This window comes from Rhincodon typus, chromosome 19, assembly GCF_021869965.1.
Source record: "Rhincodon typus isolate 14 chromosome 19, sRhiTyp1.1, whole genome shotgun sequence".
NCBI classification, from domain to species: Eukaryota; Metazoa; Chordata; class Chondrichthyes; order Orectolobiformes; family Rhincodontidae; genus Rhincodon; species Rhincodon typus.
Genome location: NC_063350.1, coordinates 46,211,815 through 46,232,129, shown reverse-complemented (window position 1 = coordinate 46,232,129; position 20,315 = coordinate 46,211,815). Strand labels below are relative to the sequence as shown.

At 39.5% G+C, this 20,315-nt stretch overlaps 1 protein-coding gene across 2 annotated transcripts in view; it reads right to left on the bottom strand.

Annotated features, from left to right (window-relative positions):
- The window catches only part of LOC109913673 (bactericidal permeability-increasing protein-like), a 46,924-nt gene that overhangs the window by 8,062 nt on the left and 18,547 nt on the right, over nucleotides 1–20,315 (bottom strand). Inside the window, exons 7-15 of one of the 2 annotated variants that reach the window (XM_048608440.1) lie at nucleotides 17,783–17,843; nucleotides 17,610–17,701; nucleotides 16,263–16,439; nucleotides 12,058–12,117; nucleotides 9,996–10,163; nucleotides 6,632–6,699; nucleotides 4,762–4,804; nucleotides 4,482–4,545; nucleotides 2,128–2,204 (exon numbers count right to left, since the gene is read on the bottom strand). In XM_048608440.1, the coding sequence (XP_048464397.1) occupies nucleotides 2,128–2,204; nucleotides 4,482–4,545; nucleotides 4,762–4,804; nucleotides 6,632–6,699; nucleotides 9,996–10,163; nucleotides 12,058–12,117; nucleotides 16,263–16,439; nucleotides 17,610–17,701; nucleotides 17,783–17,843 (810 nt within the window). Of the gene's footprint in view, nucleotides 1–2,127; nucleotides 2,205–4,481; nucleotides 4,546–4,761; nucleotides 4,805–6,631; nucleotides 6,700–9,995; nucleotides 10,164–12,057; nucleotides 12,118–16,262; nucleotides 16,440–17,609; nucleotides 17,702–17,782; nucleotides 17,844–20,315 lie in introns of those variants that run through there. The other variant, XM_048608441.1, reaches the window with a different exon arrangement.

Genomic DNA, 20,315 nt, shown 5'->3' with positions numbered 1-20,315 from the left:
ATGCAATTTCAATACAGATAAGTGTGAGGTGATGCACTTTGGAAAGTCAAACCAAGGTAGGACTTATACAGTAAATGGTATGGTCCTGAGGAATGTTGTTGAACAGAGGGACCTGGTTGTACAAGTACATATCTCGTTGAAAGCGGCATTTCAGGATGGTGAAGAAGGCATTTAGCATGCTGGCCTTCATCGGTTGAGGCACTGAGTATAGGAGTTGGGATGTTCTGTTACAGTTGTATAAGTCGTTGGTGAGGCCGCACTTGGAGTATTGTGTACAGTTTTGGTCACCCTGTTTTAGGAAAGACATAGTTAAACCGGAAAATGTGCAAAGAAGATTTACGAGGATTTTGCCAGGACTAGTAAACCTGAATTATAGGGTGAGGTTGGCCAGGATTGGATTTTATTCCTTGGAATGTAGGAGAATGAGGGGTGACCATACTGAGTTATATAAAATCATGATGGGCATAGATAGGATGAATGCATATAGATTTCCTTTTCCCCAGGGATGGGGAATTTTAAAATAGAGGGCATATGTTTAGGGTGAGAGGGGAAAGATTTAAGAAGGACCTGAGGGGCAACTTCCTCATGCAGAGAGTGGTGTGTATATGGAATGAGCTGCCAGAGAAAGTGGTTGAAGCAGCTACATTAGCAATACTTAAAAAAATATTTGGATAGGTACATGGATGAGAGGGGCTTAGAGGGATATGGACCAAATGTGGGCAATTGGAACTCGCTGAGTGCGCACCATGGTCAGCATGGACCAGATTGGGCTGAAGGGCCTGTTTCCATGCTGTATTACTCTATGACTCAATAACTTAAACCCAAAACCTTAAATTGTCATCAAGAAACTAAATTTATGCTTCCCACCAAATTATGTTCTCTACCACCCATCCAACTTCTAAGAATTCTGATAAGGCCTGAACGATGCTGGTCTATGATTCTAAAGTCACAAAGGATACTATTACAGCTATGACGAACTATTGCACTTCACTAATTTTTCTCAACCCACCTGTGGCTGTTGATATAGTAGATAGCACCATCCTCCTCCAATATGTCCTCATCTAGATAGGTGGAACTGCACTAGGTTGGTCCTAGTTCGCTCTCGCTAATCATAGCCCAAAAGTTGCTTGCACTTTCACACTGTTACCTCTGGAGGCTTTCAAGGCACTATCATTGGCTCTCCTGTATTTCTCACCTATATCCTGCCTCTTCATTGTATTATCTAGAAACACATGAGCTTCAACATCTATGCCAATGACACTCAGCTCTATCTCAGTACCACCTTAGAACTTTGCAACTATCTCTGATTTGTCAAACTCTTCTCTGACATCCAATATTGGAACTGCAAAAGTTTTCTCTTCTCTGTTAAGTTGCTGCTTTGATATCTTTGATCAAACTTTTGGTCATCTTTTCCAATTTCTACTTCTCTGGCTCAGTGTAAAATACATGTTTTTCTTGGCTGGTATCACTCTTGTTAAGTGCCTTGGAATGTTGTCCTGCATTAAATACCACTGTATAAATGTAAGTTGCTATTTTCATTGTTATAAAAGCTCAAGTGGTGACAAAATGATGTTCTGATCTTGAAGAAATCAGCCACAAAGACTTCTTGATCTCTGGCTTTCATCTATCGCAGCATAAATTGATTCTGGGGGCAACAAGGGTATCTTCAGCACCAAGCAAAAGTGATGTCAGCAATTAGACTAATCAACCAAAGACATTGAAAAAGTCTCAGACAGCAAGCCAGGAAGTAAAAGATAATGATAGTTTTTCACTTCTTATTCGTACTAGAGGCTGAGAAATGACAAACGGAACGTACAAATAGATTTAAGATAAATATCAAGCAACATTTTAACAATATTTTTATGTTAAAACCCATGATGTTTTTATCACAATAGAAACATTCAAAACTCCGCAAATCTAAAGTTAATTTCTCAGGGGCAAAGTCATTTTGATTTAATACAGTTAATAATGAGTTACACCTTATTTAACAAGATGTAACATAGAAGGACTTTACAACAAGGCTAGTAAAAATGGAAGGTCATGTAACTTGAGTCGACTTGAATAAATGAGAGCTAAGAACACAGCAGTTTCTCTTTCTTCAGAGTACCATAAATAGAAATCTATTACCTGTTCAGTTTTAAGAACTGGATTCTTCAGCGATACTTTGTCCATGGTTGGTATGGTGAATCCCTTTTTCAGCAATGCTTGAAAACATTTAAATAAGAAACAAGTGGGAGGAATATATTTGATATGATTAGATAACAATTTTAATGATAAAATTAGTTCAAACTGATCATATTTTTTATTCAAGTAGTTCATTGTCTCTGCTGTTATTTGGTTGCAGGGGCATTAGTAGTCATTACTTATGTAATTTAGGAAAATTTCAAGATGGTGATGGTACATTGTATTTTAAACCAATGTTAAATTTCCTGCTGTGTTGCTCACTGGAACCTGAGATTAGTCTATGACTAGACTTATGGTTAGTGGTGATGAAACCAACTGAGAGAATACTCTTGTTTAAGTAGGAGTGTGGGGGAGGCATGCAGTCTCCCATTGAGGCTGATGGAGGAAACCTACGAATGGAGGGAGATGGGTGTGATTCTGGGTAGGGACTCCTGCTGTCTCCTGCCTTGGTTAGCCCAGAAATGTTTTGACTTGATTTATTATTGTCACATGTACTGAGATACAACAAAAAGACAGAGTCAGAGAGGTGTACAGCACGGAAACAGACCCTTCACTCTTCAGTCCAACTCGTCCACGCTGACCAGATATCCAAATTAATCTAGTCCCATTTTCCAGCATTTGGCCCATATTCCTTCCAAACCATTCCCATTCATGTACCCATTTAGATGCCTTTTAAACATTGTAATTGCACCAGCCTCCACCACTCCTCTGGCCGTCTCCAATCAATACAACCAATTCCTTTCATAAAAGCAGAGGACTGTGGATACTGGAGGTCAGAAATAAAAACAGAGGTTGCTGGAGAAACTCCACAGGCCTAGCAGCATCTGTGGAGAGAGAAACAGAGTCAACATTTTCAGTCCATATGATTCTCATTTAGTTCCAAAAGCTCATTTTGGATTTGAAATGCTAAATATGTTTCTGTATCTCAGATACTGCCAGACCTGCTGAATTTCTCCAGAACCCTGTGATTCTGTTGCAACCATTTTCTCTCCTTGGATCAAAACGAACCAAATTAGAGTTGTCAGATAGTGTGCCAGTAGGTTCCAAAATTATTCCTTTAAATGCTAACCAGATAAATCATACCTTACATAAGTACATCAGGGTAATAGAACAGGATGCAGAATATAGTGCTACAGCCACAGAGAAGATGAAGAGGAAGATCAACTCTAATATACGAGGGCTCCATTCATAAGTCTCATGGGGAAGAAGCTGATCTTGAATCTATTGGTACATGTTTTCAAACTTTTGTATCTTCTGCCCAATGGAAGAGAGTGTAATTGGGGTGGGAGGGATTCTTGAATATGTTGGCTGCTTTCCCAAGGCAGCGGGAAGTGAGGAAGTAGGGGATAGGTTTGAGAATCTTTAAGACAATTCACATTTCAGCAACCATAACCTATTCCATTTGACTACATTGTGAGAACAAATAAGATTACTTTCAGCAAAGAACTGACACATTTTACCCAGCAATTTGAATATATGCATTATTTACAATTTAAAAAGTATTCGATCAATGTTGTAATTGAAATAGGATTAGTAGATACTAATTCTGGTGAGGAAGAAGCTGTTCTTGAATCTATTGGTACATGTTCATAGGTGTTCTGAGGAAGGGTCACTGGACCCGAAATGTTAACTCTGATGATTTCTTCACAGATGCTGCTAGACCTGCTGAGCTTTTCCAGCAACTTCTGTTTTTGTTCTTGATTCACAGCATTCACAGTTCTTTCGGTTTTTATTTAGGATTAGTAGACACTTACTAACTGATTAAACTGCTAAAGTCACAACAGTACATACATAATAGAATCTTGAAGAATGAAACAATATATGTCAATACTTTAGATGCAATCCAAAATAGCTAATGCAGCTTGCAAATTGTTGATGGATGCTTGAAGGTTTGAATGGGGAGACTAATGTAATCTACCCAGTTCCATAAGGTTCTGTACAACATGACATGATGGTGTTTTAGTGGCTCTGCATTTCTCGACTCTCTAATATCAGCCAGTTTGCCACTTTATGAGAATGGGGTGTATTGAGGCAAGAAAGAGGGAGATGTTAACCTTGATTTTTCCAATTGGATTCACTGATTTTGAAGACGTAAGTTTGGAAAACTAATTACTCCATATCTCCACCCCAACGTCACACATTGAATGTGTTAGTTGGCGGCGGGGTGGGGAGTGTATGTAAAGCACCCAAATAACAGCAGAGATACTGAACTACTTGAGTCAATAACATGATCAGCAATGTGACATTGTGATTGGGCCAGTTTAAAGGGCAGTGTAATTATCTTTAGTCAGACATACCATTTATCTTCGGAATCACCATCTTCTGCAACCCCAGATTCAGTGCTATTTCCATTGCCCCTGTCTTTGATATGAAAAAGGTGTTTTTTTAGTGAAAATCAATTTAACATAACATTTTGTATAAATTTCTTACGCTCAACGGCGCATTAACACAGGCCTAAAATGAATAATAAAAGCTTTACTTTACACCAATTACATTTCGTCATGAAAAGGTAAAAAGTGATAATTAACTCTGCAATTTAAAATATCTAAAATATTAAAAATATAGTATACAACTTACAGGGATGGGCCCCACTTTAGATTCTTCCACAGTGAGGTCCACCCTGATTTAAAAATTAGAAAGCTGTATTTAGTTATTCAGTTTTACATGGAGAAACTACACAAATCATAAAAATGGATGAATTGCAATGACATTATTAAATTCATAATAGATCATTCTGGGACTTTGATTTGCATTTGTGTTACTTTGGGTTTGAGTGCCTGTTCTATGTTGTGATGTTTTAATATTTTAACTGGACTTTTAGAGAAAAAGAAACCTTATGCCAAGTAGAACTCACTCCTTCACGAAGACCTTCTCTATAACTCCATTGACAGCATCCTAGAGATGGGTTTCCGGCTTACAATTTCCTTCAGGAATTGCTAAGTAAATTAAGGAAAGGTTGGAGAATATAGGCAGTAATATGTGGTACCTAGCAATCATGACATTGAAACCTGAGTGTTAGAACCTGCTTGGTCACAATTCCATCTCCATAACACATACAAGCTGTTTCACACGTTCCCACCTAACGTTATAACATTCTAGTAGTATAGAGGCTTATCTACTGGACAAGCACTCTAAAAGGACTGGACTGGTGACAAAACCAACTTGAGAGAATAACCAGTTTAACATCTTCCTCAAAAACCTGACATCACCATTGCTACAAATGATTACTTAGCAGCTGTTGCGGAAAACAAGCCCATTTTCATAATCAAACCACCTTCCATTGTGTCGTGTGCTCCCATCATTATGAAAAGAGAGTTACATTTGTGACACTTCTAACATCTCAAACCTGGGTAATCTTGAGGCAGCACGGCGCCATCAACAGCAAAAGAAATGTAAACTAATACCAGCTGTAACACGAAGGTTTGGCATGGCCCTCATTCCTGCATCACTATCAAGACAGATGACCAACCATCTTGACTACATAGAATCACAGAATCCCTACAGCATGGAAGCAGGCTATTCAGCCCATTGAGTTGACACTGACCCTAAGAGCAGACACCTCCCCCAGTACCCACACCCCTCCCTTACCACCTGTAACCCTGCATTCCCCATGGATAATCCACCTAGTCTGCACATCCTGGGCACTACGGACAATTTCCCATGGCCAATCCACCGAACCTGCACATCTTTGGATTGTGGGAAGAAACTGGAGAACCTGGAGGAAAGCCACGCAGATGCTGGGAGATTGTGCAAACTCCACACAGACAGTCGCCTGAGCTGGTATCAAACCCGGGACCTGAGCTATGGTGCTGTGAGGCAGCAATGCTAACCACTGTGTCACCCTAACTTGGTCCTATAGGATTATTCTTCATATAGCTTGGTAAAAATCTTGGAATACTCTACCTATCAATGCTGTGGGAATACCTTCACTTTATGGAAGGCAGCGTTTCAACGTAGTACCCGCCCCCCCAACCACCTTTTCAAGGACAACCAGGAATATGAAATAATTCCTAGCATTGCCCATATTCCAAGAATGAATTAAAATGTAATAACTGTTCCAGTTTATTTCTTTAAGTAACTTATAATGAACAACTAAGATTTGTGGAGAATTCCTCTTATGTTTGAAAGAATCAACATAAGAGTTTAATTAACATCAGCACTGATTCACCATACTCTCAGTGATAACGACGAACATATATTTGAAGCGAAAATTTTGTTCATATTCCCGAGTAGAAATTCAGCTGGTTTTGAAAACAGACATATTTTTACAAAGTTTTAAATACCGTAAATATGTTGCACTACTCAGAGATAGTGGAGCCATGTACTACTTGTAGCATTGCTGCTTATCAATTGTCACGAGTATTTTCTGCATGGCATTAATGTATAGAAAGTGAAGGTAGAATCTATTTATTAAGAAAGAAAGTATTTTGTCTGGTGTAATTCTTACCTGTTCAAAAACACTGTCCCACACACTTTCAAGTCTGAAATGAATATCTGTCCATGCACACTGGCTGTCTGTGATCAATACATAATTTATTGTAACATGTGTCTTCTGTTCACAGTAAAAACAATTAGAATTCCCGTAGTTTTACTTTCCTGTATTGATCAAAGGGATTTTTTACTGCACTAGATTTTGGATGACCTCTATTATAAAACTTTTAATATTTAAAATGTTATAAAATCTAATGTTATTCCTGGATAAATTATATTACAGAATGAAATCTAGCTTGATACCATATTTTGTTTTTTGGTTGTAATGAGATAGCCTTTCACTGAAACACAAACACACAATGCTACTGATTTAGGGTTTATCAATTTCAGAAGTTTATTATGCAGAAGAAATTATGATAAACTAGAATAAACCAAAATATTTATATAGAACATAAATTTTACGATTTGAAACACAGTACAATAATTCCATTAATCCCAAAAACACTTCTTACAGTGCTTACACCAGGGAATTCTCTTCTGTTTCACATTATTAATCTTAACTGTGGCTTCAATCTCGAGAGCTTGATAGTCTCTTACTGAGCTTACGCTGTTGCGGCATAACATGACCCTTCTGAGTTTTAACCACACTTCCGGTCTGAAACTTTGAAACTAAACTCCTCACTGAGGTAACCTCTTTTTTAACAGTCCTACAGTCTTTGTCAAAACAAATGCTTTCCATATCCAACTTCAGCGAAAACATCTGCATATTGCCCCAAAGTGAAACTGAAAAACTTTTTCTTCCAAGCTATGGGTGTTTCCCCTAAGCAATTAAAACCTTAATGTATTACACTGTTTACTTTGTTCACTCATAAACTCTTAATGTTAGAAAATTCCTATTAGCCTCCCTGAGCTTTCTCTCTCAGACATTTTTTTTAAATAAAGAAATCACCATAGCTTACCACCTCCATCATGACAGAGGTACCTACAAGTCATTAAACCCCCTTCAGACACACAGAAAATCCAAATGTCAGTAGTAATAGTAGTTATTTAAAATTTGAAAAAAAAAAGTTATATTAAAATATATACAAATCACATCTTAGATCACAAAAGAATAGACCGAACTTTGCTGAATATTGTCAATTTTGCCTGGGTTTGTAGAATAAAAGTCATTGATAAAGTTATAATTAATAATGTTGAAGGTTCAATCTCTCCTATAACTTGTGCTGTGACTGATTTAAAACAGAAATTGGCAACTCACAATATCGCACTCTCTGTCCAGTGATGGAACAGACTGAAGCAAGGTTGAAATTGAATTAAACTCTGTAGTGTGGTTGGTTACAGTTGTGGTGCCGGAACTTAAATTCAGACAAGTTTACACTTGTACTGCTAAATGATATCAAAGTAAATTGTTATTTTTCAATAGTTCTGCAAATCATATCTGCATCAGCCTTGTTACTAGCTTGGCAATTCTATTTTAAAAGGTTACAAGCAAGTTATTTATCTGGTGTCTAGTGTGCACCACTTCCAATGGCAGAAAAAAGTAATTGCAAACACCATTGTTGGTTTTGGTGGGGTATTGGGAGGTGCAAGAGTGTAGTGAGGGGAGCAATGTGAACATTTATATACAGTTTCCTCTTTCTTCTATATATCTTCACTGCGTTTCAGAGAGAGGAAATATTGGTTAACTTACATGGTGGAAGAAGGTTTGAACGGAGTTAGCTAATTTATTTGTAATGGTACAATGGATTTCTTCTGGTATTTCACCAGACTTTAGCAACATCATAGAAACATTTCAACTCGGTTAACTTCCAACCAAGGAGTCATAGAATGGTTGCGACACAGAAGAAAAATGTTTGGCTTGTGAAATCTGTACTGACTCTCTGTGCTCCTTTAGAGATCCAGCACAGACAAATGGCCTTGAGTACTGTAATTTCTTTTTATTTATGCATGGCATGTGAATGTCACTGGCTGGCTAGCATTAATGCTCATCCCTAGCTGCCCTTGAACCATTCCATGATTCACCCCTCAACACATTCTGTTGCGGTATTTATGGAGGATCACAAGTATGTTTGATGTAAAATTTCATACACAAATTGATGAAGGTGAATAATTTTTAAATGAATCATTTTGAAACATCTGGTAATATTACGTTTCTCGTGAATTGTTCAGGTTTTCAGAGTTAAATGTCCATTAATTTTTCTACTTAACGTGCAACAAAAATATGTCCCCTCTAGTAATTTTCAACAGATCTCAATAACATAACATGGATCAATATAGTATCTTCAAAGCAGAAAGTCAGCCTAAGGTTCTTTGCAAAACCAAAAGAGAAAATAGATACCAAAGCAAAGAAGGAGAGATCAGGAGACATGTAAAGCCCTTAGGTGACGGATTGATACTTAGCTGAGGTTGTAAGCACATAGATTTTACCACAGAGATTTTTAAAGCTCCTTTGCCTTTTGTATTAGTTTTGAGAGCATTTCAAAGACTTGCAAGACTTGCTAGTGATTTATTGGTTCTGTACATTATGGATACAGGGAGATTAGAAATGAAGGATGCATGGAGGACATGGAAGTGGAGTAAGGATGGAGGGGGAATACGGGTATAAAGAGGATGGCGGAGGGCACTGATGAGGCATGGAGAATATGATGAGGCGTATAGGTTATATGGAGAAATCAGAGAATAGAGTGGACATGAGGTGCATGGAGGGGACACAGGGTGGTTGGGGGGTGGTGAGAGTGCGAGGGCTAAGTTGCATAACAACCCTGAAATTAAGTGGACTAATGCGTCAGTAAACAGAGATGGGCTTTCCAACTAGCCTGCTCTGTCACGTGCATACCTCCGTTACTGCCCTGGGCCTGTCTGTCTGTACCTCACCTACCCAAATCTCACGGAGATGAAAATATTTGGGGAGTGGGCAGAAGTTGGAACTACAATGTTGGGAAAATGGCATGACACCCTGATGCTGAGTTGAAGATCCAACTCATGTACTTGGGAGCCCCTCATCTTCTTCTTAGTAGATGTGAGCGCAGAAGAGAAAAAGGGTAAAGAAGCAATTAGTGGTAGAAAAAAGGAGCCTGAGGTAATCATTGTTATCTAGGGTAACAAAGTGGGTGAGTTTGGCAGGAGAAATGTAAGGCTATTAGCTTGAAACAATATAGCAGTCAGTTCTACACTAAAATTATTTTGGCAGCTCAAATGTATGAAGATCTTTTATTTGGAACATTAAACCTCAAAGCTACAAGAAAACTAAAATACACAGGCAATGTGTTTCAAAGGGGGTCCAAATCAGAAATGAAAGACACGCATGGACCTACATGAAAAAAGGCTGTTATCTCTATACTTGTATCTTCAGTCTTAGCCTCTTCTCTAAGAATACTTACAGCACCCAGCACAAATAGTTCTGCTAAGGACTTGTTTGGAAGGATTGCAAATACTTCTGCTGCAGTAAATACATCAGCGGTGAGTTTTCCCGGAACAAGCCTTACAACTGGTTGCTTTGAAGCACTCATCGCAATTTTCATCAACATGTTGGGGTATTGTGCTGCAACCTGGAAGAAGCCAAATCATTTTATACAGGAATAAAAACAGAAATTGCTGGAAAAGCTCAGCAGGTCTGGCAGCATCTGCGAAGAAAAGATCAGAGTTGACGTTTCGGGTCCGGTGACCCTTCCTCAGAACCACCTTATGGTGGGTTAACAAGACATGTTGGTAGAATTTGTGGAAATAGCCAACATCTCAAAAGAAAACGCAAAAGAGCAAACTAATGCACTTTCTTCCCTTTCGAATGTTTTTCACATAGTTCAAACTGCATATCAAGGCTACAGTTTTGTACTCTTGTGTAAAATATGCAGATCTGTTTGTCTAAAATAATTAATTATTAATAATGGTCTCCTTTTCTATCAGTATTCCATTAGAATAATATAGCCATAGAATATGTGGGTAGTGGTATTATTGTGTTTGGAATGGTTGCTGTTATCTTAGGAGAAGCAAACCAGATTTGAGGTACAACCATTTAATAAAATCCAATAAGACAACCTCAAGGATTTAACTTGGTTCATTCCAAAGCAGGTAAGAGAGAAGGTAAGATTTACCTAGAATCTTATAGTTCTCAAAATTATTCCAAAATGTGTCACAATGAAATACAATCATTGCTGTTAAGTGGGTTGACATGGTAACATCTAGCAATGTCAGATTTGGGTGATGAAATTGTAGTGCATGCTGGATGATCACCTGCACTCAGTGAAAAGATGGCTATGATTTGGGTGAACCTGCCTTATTCATATAAAACTGATGAGTTGCAGATTATCAAATGAGTGTCTAACGCAGAGCAATGATTTGATGGGGCAGTGGAGGTTGAGGCATTCCCAATCATGAAGGGTGAAAGTCCAACAATGTTAGTAGTTCAGTTTATATTTGCAGGGCCTGGAGGAACAATCCATGCCCACCCCCTAACAATATTTCCAAATTTATCTTGATTATGTTCAGTATTTAGCTCCCATAGAACTGGACACATTGTGCACTAATTCAAACCTAAAATGCCCATCAACATCCCATAAAGTACTAACGTCATTTTCATGACGTATTAACTCCAGTGACAGATATGAAAATTGGACCCAGTAAGCTCCCACAATTAACCATGAAACGATTGGCCAGTTAATTTACTTTTGGTGGTAGTAGATGAGGTCATAATGTTGGCCAGAACACCTTGCTCTTGAACATCTTGAGAAGAATTCCCTAATGACCACTCAAGCCATCATCATGAGCAGCAGTCCCATCCAAATGATTGCATCTCAACTGATGCCACATTCCCCCCACTAAATTATATTCTCTATTGTTAAGTGGGATTGAGTCATGTAACATTTGTCTCATCTGCAAGACTGATACAAAGTGAGCGAAGCTGCCACCACCCTTTCCATTCCATTAGTTGCTGACATTTAATGCTTATTTTATAGCAATATGTACAATATTATTTTTCTGAAATCCTGACAAGTTGTTTTCCAACAAATTCAAATGTTACCCAATTGATTTTAACTCAACAGTGAATGACAGATGTTCTAAATTTCATGAAAGTATAATTTAATAATAAATATTTTAGAGTTTGTACACCAATGAACGGAATATGGTGCAATCCTGAACATGGAAGGAAGGTATTTAAAAGCTCACCCAGTGTTGTAGAAAACAATGATGAGCAACCATGCATATATTTATATTTGTGGGTTGACAAATTTTGCTTATTTTCCATGGGAGGTAATATGGTACAATCAACTTTAAAAATTGGGGAAATGTGTGAAGTGTGTACCTAATCAGACAATGCAATATTTAACACATTTAGTTGATAAAAAGATTCCTACATGGAAAAAATGTTAATACATGATGATATCACCCGAATAGATACCAATCCAAACAATTCACATTACTGAAAATAAAAACAGTAATTAATACCTTAGGCATCCAAATTTTCAGGCTGGATGTGTTGAGTCGAACTGGTATGTCCTTTGGAATCTGAAATAAGATGAAAAAATGTAACATCCAGATGAAGTATGGCTCTGCCTGAGAATAGATGAGGCAATCTTCCTGCTATCCAACTGATTTGGAGTTCTGACCCCAATATTTTAGCAAACAGCGAACATAATGGATGAAATGCCAAGTTAACAATGAGTGAGGAGCAAATGAAATGACACAGCATCAAGGTATTCATGTACATTATTCACATATACTAGATTAATGTGTCACTTCATCAGGTCGTACATGGATTGCTTTTTATTTACTCACTTGTGGGTGTTGCTGGCTGGCCAGCATTTAATGCCCATGCCTAGTTGCCCTTGAGAAGGTGGTGGTGAGCTCTCTTCTTGAACCGCTGCAGTTCACATGCTGTAGGCTGACCCTTAGGAAGGGAACTCCAGGATTTTGACCCAGTGACACAAAAGGAACAACGATGTATTTCCAAATCAGGTTGGTGAGTGGCTTGGCAGGGAACTTGCAGGTAGAGTTCCCATGTATCTGCTACCCTTGACCTTCTACATTTACAGTGGTCGTTGGTTTTGAAGGTGCTATCTAGATATCCTTGGCGAATATCTGCAGTGCATCTTGTAGATAGTACACACTGCTGCTATTGAGGGTCAGCGGATGTTTGTGGGTTTGGTGCCAATCAAATGGACTGCTTTGTCCTGGATGGTGTCAAACATCTTGAGTGTTGTTGAAGATGCACCCATCCAGACAAGTGGGGGTATTCTATCATGCTCCTGACTTGTGCCTTGTAGATGATGGACAGGCTTTGGGGAGTCAGGAGGTGAGTTATTCACTGCAGTATTCCTAGCCTCTGACCTGATCTTGGAGTCTTATGTTTATGTGGCAAGTCTATTTGAGCTTCTGGTCAATGGTAACCCCATGTATGTTGATAGTGGGGGGGAATCAATGGTGTTACCACCACTGAATGTCAAGGGGTGGTGTTTATATTGTCTCTTGTTGGAGACGGTCATTGCCTGGCATTTGTTGGATGCGAATGTTACTTGCCACTTGTCAGTCCAAGCCTGAATATTATCCAGATTTTGTTGCATTTGAACATGGGCGGTTTCAGTAACTGAGGAGTCACAAATGGTGCTGAACATTGTGAAAGCATCAGTGAACAACTCTAATTCTGACCTTGATGGAGGGAAGGTCATTGATGAAGCAGCTGAAGATGGTTGGGCCTAGAACATTACCCTGAGGAACTCCTGCAGGGATGTCCTGGAGCTGAGATGACTGATCTCCAACAATCATGGCCACTTCCTCCGTGCCAGGTATGACTCCAACCATTGGAGAGTTTGCCCCCCTATACCCATTGATTCCAGTTCTGTTAGGGCTCCTTGATGTCACACTCAGTCAAATGTGGCCTTAATGTCAAGGGCTATCACTGTCACCTCACCTCTGGAATTCAGCTCTTTTGACCATGTGTGAACTAAGGCTGTAATGAGGTCAGGAGCTGAGTGGCCCTGGCGGAACCCAAACTGGGTGTCACCGAGCAGGTTATTGCTGAGGAGGTACTTCGTGATATCACTGTTGATGACACCTTCCATCACTTTACTGATGCTTGAGAGTAGACGGACGGGATGGTAATTGGCTGGGTTCGATTTATCCTGCTTTTTATGTACAGGACATACTTGGGCAATTTTCCACATTGTCCGGTAGATGCCAGTGTTGTAACTGTACTCAAAGAGCGTGGCTAGGGGATCGGCAAGTTCAGGAGCACAAGCCTTCAGTACTATTGCTGGAATGCTGTCAGGGGCCATAATCTTTCCAGCATCCACTTGATAACACGTGGAGTGAGTCAAATTGACTGAAGACTGGTATCTGTAATGCTGGGGACCACTGGAGGAGGCTGAGATGTATCATCTACTCGGCACTTCTGGCTAAGATAACTGCAAATGTTTCAGGCCTGATCATATGTACTGGGCTCTTCCATCATTGAGGATGGGGATATTTCTGGAGCATTCTCCTCCAGTGATTTGTTTAATTGTCCACCACCATTCACGACGGGATGTACCAGGACTGCAGAGCTTAGATCTGATCCATTGTTTGCTGCTTATTGCTTATGCTGTTTGGTATGCATGCAGACCTGTTTAGCAGCTTCACCAAGCTGACACCTCATTTTCAGGTATGCCTGGAGCTGCTGTTCTTGGCATGCCTTCCTGCACTCTCCAATGGTAATCGTTGAGTGGGGAAATGCTGGGCCACGAGCTTTCAAATTGTGCTGCAGTATAATTCTGCTGCTGTTGATAGCCCACAGCGCCTCATGGATGCCCAGTTTTAAGTTGCTAGATCTGTTCGAAGTCTGCTTCATTTAGCACGGTGATAGTGCCACACAAGACGATGGAGGTTAATCTCATTGTCTTCACTGGGACTGTGAAGTGGTCACTTTTACTAGTACTGTCATTGAGAGATGCAGCTGCAGCCTGCAGATTGGTGAGGACGTATTCCTCTCCCCTCCCTTGTCAGCCTTCTGCACGGATCGTTCCCTCTGGGATATCCCTGGTCCACTCCTTCTTTACTCCCAACACATCCCCACAGTCCCATGGCACTATCCCATGCATATGCAGAAGGTGTAACATTTACTTCTTCCCTCCTCACTATCCAAGATCCCAGACACACTTTCCAGGGGAAGCTGTGATTTACCTGCACTTCCCACAATCTAGTCTACTGTATTCACTGCTTACAATGTGGTCTCCTCTACCTTGGGGAAACGAAGCACAGACCACAGACCATTGCTTCACAGACCACCTACGTTCTGTCTACAAAAGTGACCTTGAGCTTCCAGTTGGTTGCCACTTCAACACATCACCGTGTTCCCTGGCCAATACCTCTGTCTCAGGCTTGCTACAATGCTCTAGCGAAGCTCAACGCCAACTGGAAGAACAGCACCTTATTTGCCACTTGAGGACCCTGCAGCCTTCTGGATGTACTATCAAGTTCAATCATTTTAGGGCTTGTGCACCTTTCCCCGTGTTTTTCCTCATGCCCACTTACCAGGTCTCGTCATCACATGGGCTGCTATTACACACTACCCATTGTCAGCTACTAATAGTCCCCACCCGAAACGTCAGCTTTCCTCTTCCTCTGACGCTGCCTGTCCTGCTGCGTTCCTCCAGCTCCACACTTTGTTATTGCCGACTCCAGCATCTGCAGTTCTTGCTATCTCAATAGTCCCCATTAGTAGCTCTTCATTCTCCTAGGCTGGTCTTTGTATGTTCAACTGTTTTTCTTTTCCTTTGGGCTCTATCATCATCAACCCCCAACCCCCAACCCCCACACCCCACCCCATTGACTGTATAAAAACTATCCTTTTCCCAGCTAACATCAGTTCTGCAGAAAGGTCACTGGAACTGAAACGTTAAATCTGATTTTTCTTCACAGATGTTGCCAAACCTGATGAGATTTTTCAGCAATTTTCTGATTTTTTTTCAGATTTCCAGCATCCGCAGTTCTTTTAGTTTATGCCTTTTAAATGCTTCTGTTTCGTCAATTTTTAGTTCATTCACTGCCTCAATTACTCCCCACTTCATGACAAGTTTCATGTCCTCTTCGTTGGTAACGACAGATACAACATACTCATATAATACCTTAGCCAGGAAGTTTACATCCATATGTAAATCTCCTTGTTGGTCCATAAGTAGCTCTATTCTGCTTTTACAACTTATATGCCTATAGAAGTCTTTTGGAATTCTTTTTATGTCTGCTGTTACTTTAATGTACTTTTCTTGCTTCTCTTGTTTCAACCTTCCCTCTGAATTCAATCTGGTTCCCACTTGTGTGCTATCAACTTGACAGCTATCATTTGCACCTATTTCTCCTTGATCTTACGTTTCAGTTAAAGGACCCCTTTGCTCTTATTTCCTCAAACTGGGGGCACAAATTTCCATGTTATCGCTGCAAGATTCAGACAAACATGAAGGGATATTTGTTAAACAATTGCCAGTCCTCTTAAAAAAAAGTTCTAAATGACAGCTTCATCGAGAATTGGCAAAATGCATCCAAAATGGTCAGTACAGTTCGATAACCAGGGCATGGTGAAGGACAGTAACTTCTACTTCCTGGTGTGTGGGGAAGGATGGATATTAGTCACAGTAGGTTTTCTTTCTAATTAGTGTACTTTAAAAGAAGAACTCACTTACCATATTATCTGTGATGTTAAAATGCAAAGCTCCAGCTGAAAAATACGCAAATCCTCCCGTGTTAACAAAATACTCCGACAGACCCAGCATCAGCATTTGATCAGTGGTATTTGGAAGCTTAAATGATTGAGCAGTAAATGGGGACTCCACATGGTCTTGAACATCATATAATTCACCCTAAAGGACATCACAGAAGATCCTCAGTAATATCAGAACTGATTGATCATAAACTCAATGACAGAGCAGGATGGCATGTGCCAAATAATTGAGTTCACACAGAAAATGGTGGTTGTAGCTTGACATGCCAAAATATTTCACAAGTTAACATGGAGCCATTTCATATTATTCAATGTAATTTATAGCAACATATATTGACATTTTGAAGAACAGATAGTTGTACTAACTTAATTAAAAAAATACCAGGTGGATTCACAATGGGGCTGTTGAATACAATAGCTGTGGCATGGGGGAAGTCAAGAACATCTGTGTGTGTATTGGAAAACCACATACAAAGGAAGTTCCTCAAACCGTTTCTAAGCATTAGGTGCAGCTGGAATTATTACAGCATTTACAGGAACTTGACAGTTTCGTGAATAACAAATTTCAGCAGAAGTCAACCACAGCAACAGTATTCTCGAGGAGAGTTTATGAATACGGTTTTCAGGTTGTTAGATTAGAGATTAGGTGAAGGGTAGATGGGTGAAGGCAATGGATTGGGACTTGGAAAGAAGAATGAGAAAGACAGGGTTAAGTGGGACTCTAGTAGATCAAAGAAAATTGGGTTGAAAGGGAAGTGGAAGAAGATGCAAAGAGAGCAAGGATAGAAGGTAAAGTGAGGTGGGGGGGTAAAGATGATTAAGATGAGGGGCGAGTGTGATAGAATGGAAGGAGATGGGGTCACTAATACAACAGCTTAATATTCTTTATTTATAGAGAACTGCCATCTTCTGCAATTTAGAACCAATAGTAACAAAATGTGTGGAGGAGACACATTGCAGAACAGAGATTTTCTGCTACTTTTGGAATGAGAATTTTTTTTCCTGAATGACTAATGTGCTAAACTTTATGTATGGCTGTTTGTTCCCTTTTTTAAAGCTAACTACAACTCAAAGAAAAAGGTTGAACAGTATGTAAAGGAGAATTTGATTTTGGCCAGGTTAGGCCTCTGGAGTTAACTTAATCAAAGCTTTTTTAGATGACCTAGAAGTTTGACAGAAAGACACATTGTAAAATAATTGCCATTATGTTTGGAAATGTAAATCCAGGGAAACTGAAGCAGGGACAGGAAAATTACTTCTCGCTCAATGGATTAGAGTTTTACTGTTTTATCAGATGCGCCAACCCTACCTTAATAGGAAGATCAATGGAGTTATTTGTAATTTCTAGTTCTCCAACTAAGGAGTAGTCAAATTCCACGTACTTGTCCAGTTGCCATGAAGCTGAAAACAAAATAATACAAATGTAAAATGTATGGAAGTAATCTAATCACAATCTATTGATCATTCTTTGCATGTACTCACTATTCAGTGTCTGGATGAAAGTTTCTAGCTTTCCAATTGTATTTCTAAACTCAGAGCACAGCTGCAAATAAATACAACAAGTAGTTAAGAAGGTTAGGAGAAAGATATGTGGATAAACTTATTGATTTTCCTTCTGGTACTGCTTTTCAAAATAATTTTATAATATAATTACCAGCTTTCAAATTTTATGTCATCTGACTCTGCAATGGGTTTCCTGTTTAAAAGAAAGTGTGGAAGAAGAAAACTACCAATTTCCTTTATCCCGAATATGAGTTGAGTTCCTTAGTGTCACTTCACTATTCAATAAAACTGAGCAATATTTATGAATGCCGGCTTCCAGCATAGAAAACCATGTTCGTGCTCTCCGTATTCAGATTCTATTCACCTTTCATCTCTGGGCTCATTGACTCACATTGACTCCTGATCTACCAAAATGACAATCTTAAAATTCCCATCCATGTGTTCAAATCCCATTGTGGCCTCATTTCTTCCCTATTCCTGTAACCCACTAAAGTTCTGCAACATACCAAAATCTTACATTCTTTCAACACTGTCCTCCATCCCTGATTTCATTCTGATATCATGCCTTTATCGACTGAGGCCCTAAATTTTGCAATCACTTTCAAAACTTCTTCTCCTCTCCACTTCTCTTTTTTTTTGAAAGCAAAGTTTAAAAGGTACCTATTTGACTGAATATTTAGTCACCCATCTAATCTCACTCCCTTGGTACATTGGCAATTTGTGTCTAATTATATTCTTTGGGATGTTCTAATGCGCTAGAGGCACAATATAAAAACAAGCTTCTGTTGCAAACATGAATTTCTATTTAAGGTCATAAAATTGTGGGGAGCAAGCAAACATTTATTGCTCAGTCCTAATTGTCCTTGAGAAGGTGGTGGTGAGCTGCCCTTTTGAATCAGCCCATGCCATTAGGGAGGGAATTCCAGGATTTTGATCCAGCGACAGTGAAGGAACAGTGATATATATCCAGGTCAGGATGGTGTAAAGCTGCGAGGGGAACTTAGTATACCCATGTATCTGCTGCCCTCTAGATGGAAGTGCTGTCTAAGGATCTTTGGTGAATTTTTGCAGTGCTGCTATGAAGCGTTGATGTTTGCAGAAAGGGTGTCAATCAAGTGGGCAGTTTTGCGTGGATGGTGTCAAGTTTCTTGACATATACTCTTGAGTGTTATTGGAGTTGCACTCATCTAGGCAAGTGGGCAGCATTCCATCACATTCTGACTTAAGCCTTGTTGATGGTAGGCAGAATGTGGGGAGTCAAGAGGTGACATTTTACAGGATTCCTCACTTCTGACCTGCTCTTGTAGCCACAGTAATTATATGACCATTCCAGTTCAGTTTCTGTTCAATGGTAACCACCAGGATATTGAAAGTGGGGGATTCAGTGATGTTAATGTCATTGAATGTCAAGGGACAATGTTTAGATTCTCTCTTGCTGGAGATGGTTATTGCCCGGCATTTATGTGGTGTGAACATTATTTGCCACTCGTCAGCCTAAATGTGGATATTGTTCAATTCTTGTTGTTTTTGGCCATGAACTGCTTCAGAATATAAGGAGTTGTGAATGGCACTGAACATCTCCATTTCTGACCTTGATGACCCTGAGGACCTCCTGCAGATGTCTTAGAGCTGAGATGATGGACCTCTATTAACCACAACTGCCTTTCTTTGTTTCAGGTATGACTCCAACCAGTAGAAAGCCTATCCCCTCATTTTCATTGACTCTAGTCTTTCTGGGGCTCCTTGATACGACACTTGGTTAACTGCTGCCCTGTTATCAAGGGCAGTTATTTGCACCTCACTGCTTGAGTCCAGATCTTTGTCGATGTTTGGATGTTTGGTGGATGAGGGGCCATATCACAAGATTGCAGTCAAAACTTTAGTCTTCTTGATCCATTTATGATTTATTAAACCATTTCTAATAAATTTCTATCTTTTCATAAATACAGTGACACAGTTGGATAATACAGCTTGTACATGATTATGCGAACACTTCAGAGACTGTACATATTACTGTCTTAAACTTTCTCTGTAATACATTTGACAAAGTTCTATCGGTAATAAGTACAGCTACATGGTCACTGAGGTACTTTGTGGTTTGCTATATGTTTGCCTGTGTAACAAATGCCATGAAGACTGGGTTCATATTTTGTCAGGTATCTTGAAGTTTGTTTACAACACTAACTATTTACACTGATACAATATCACACAGTGCATACCCATGTTACACGCATAGCTGACTGATTGTATTGACTCCATTACATAAAGACAGTGACAGAAGGTGAGACTTGAACATTATAAGTTGCAATATCATGTAACTATCTTAAAGGTACAGTCTTCTGTGGTCTGGAATCTGTGCTATAAAACAACAATCTCTGATCATGAGATAGTAGGAACTGCAGATGCTGGAGATTTCTGAGATAAAAAGGTGTAGAGCTGGATGAACACAGCAGGCCAAGCAGCATCAGAGGAGCAGGAAAGCTGACGTTTCGGGCCGAGACCCTTCTTCAGG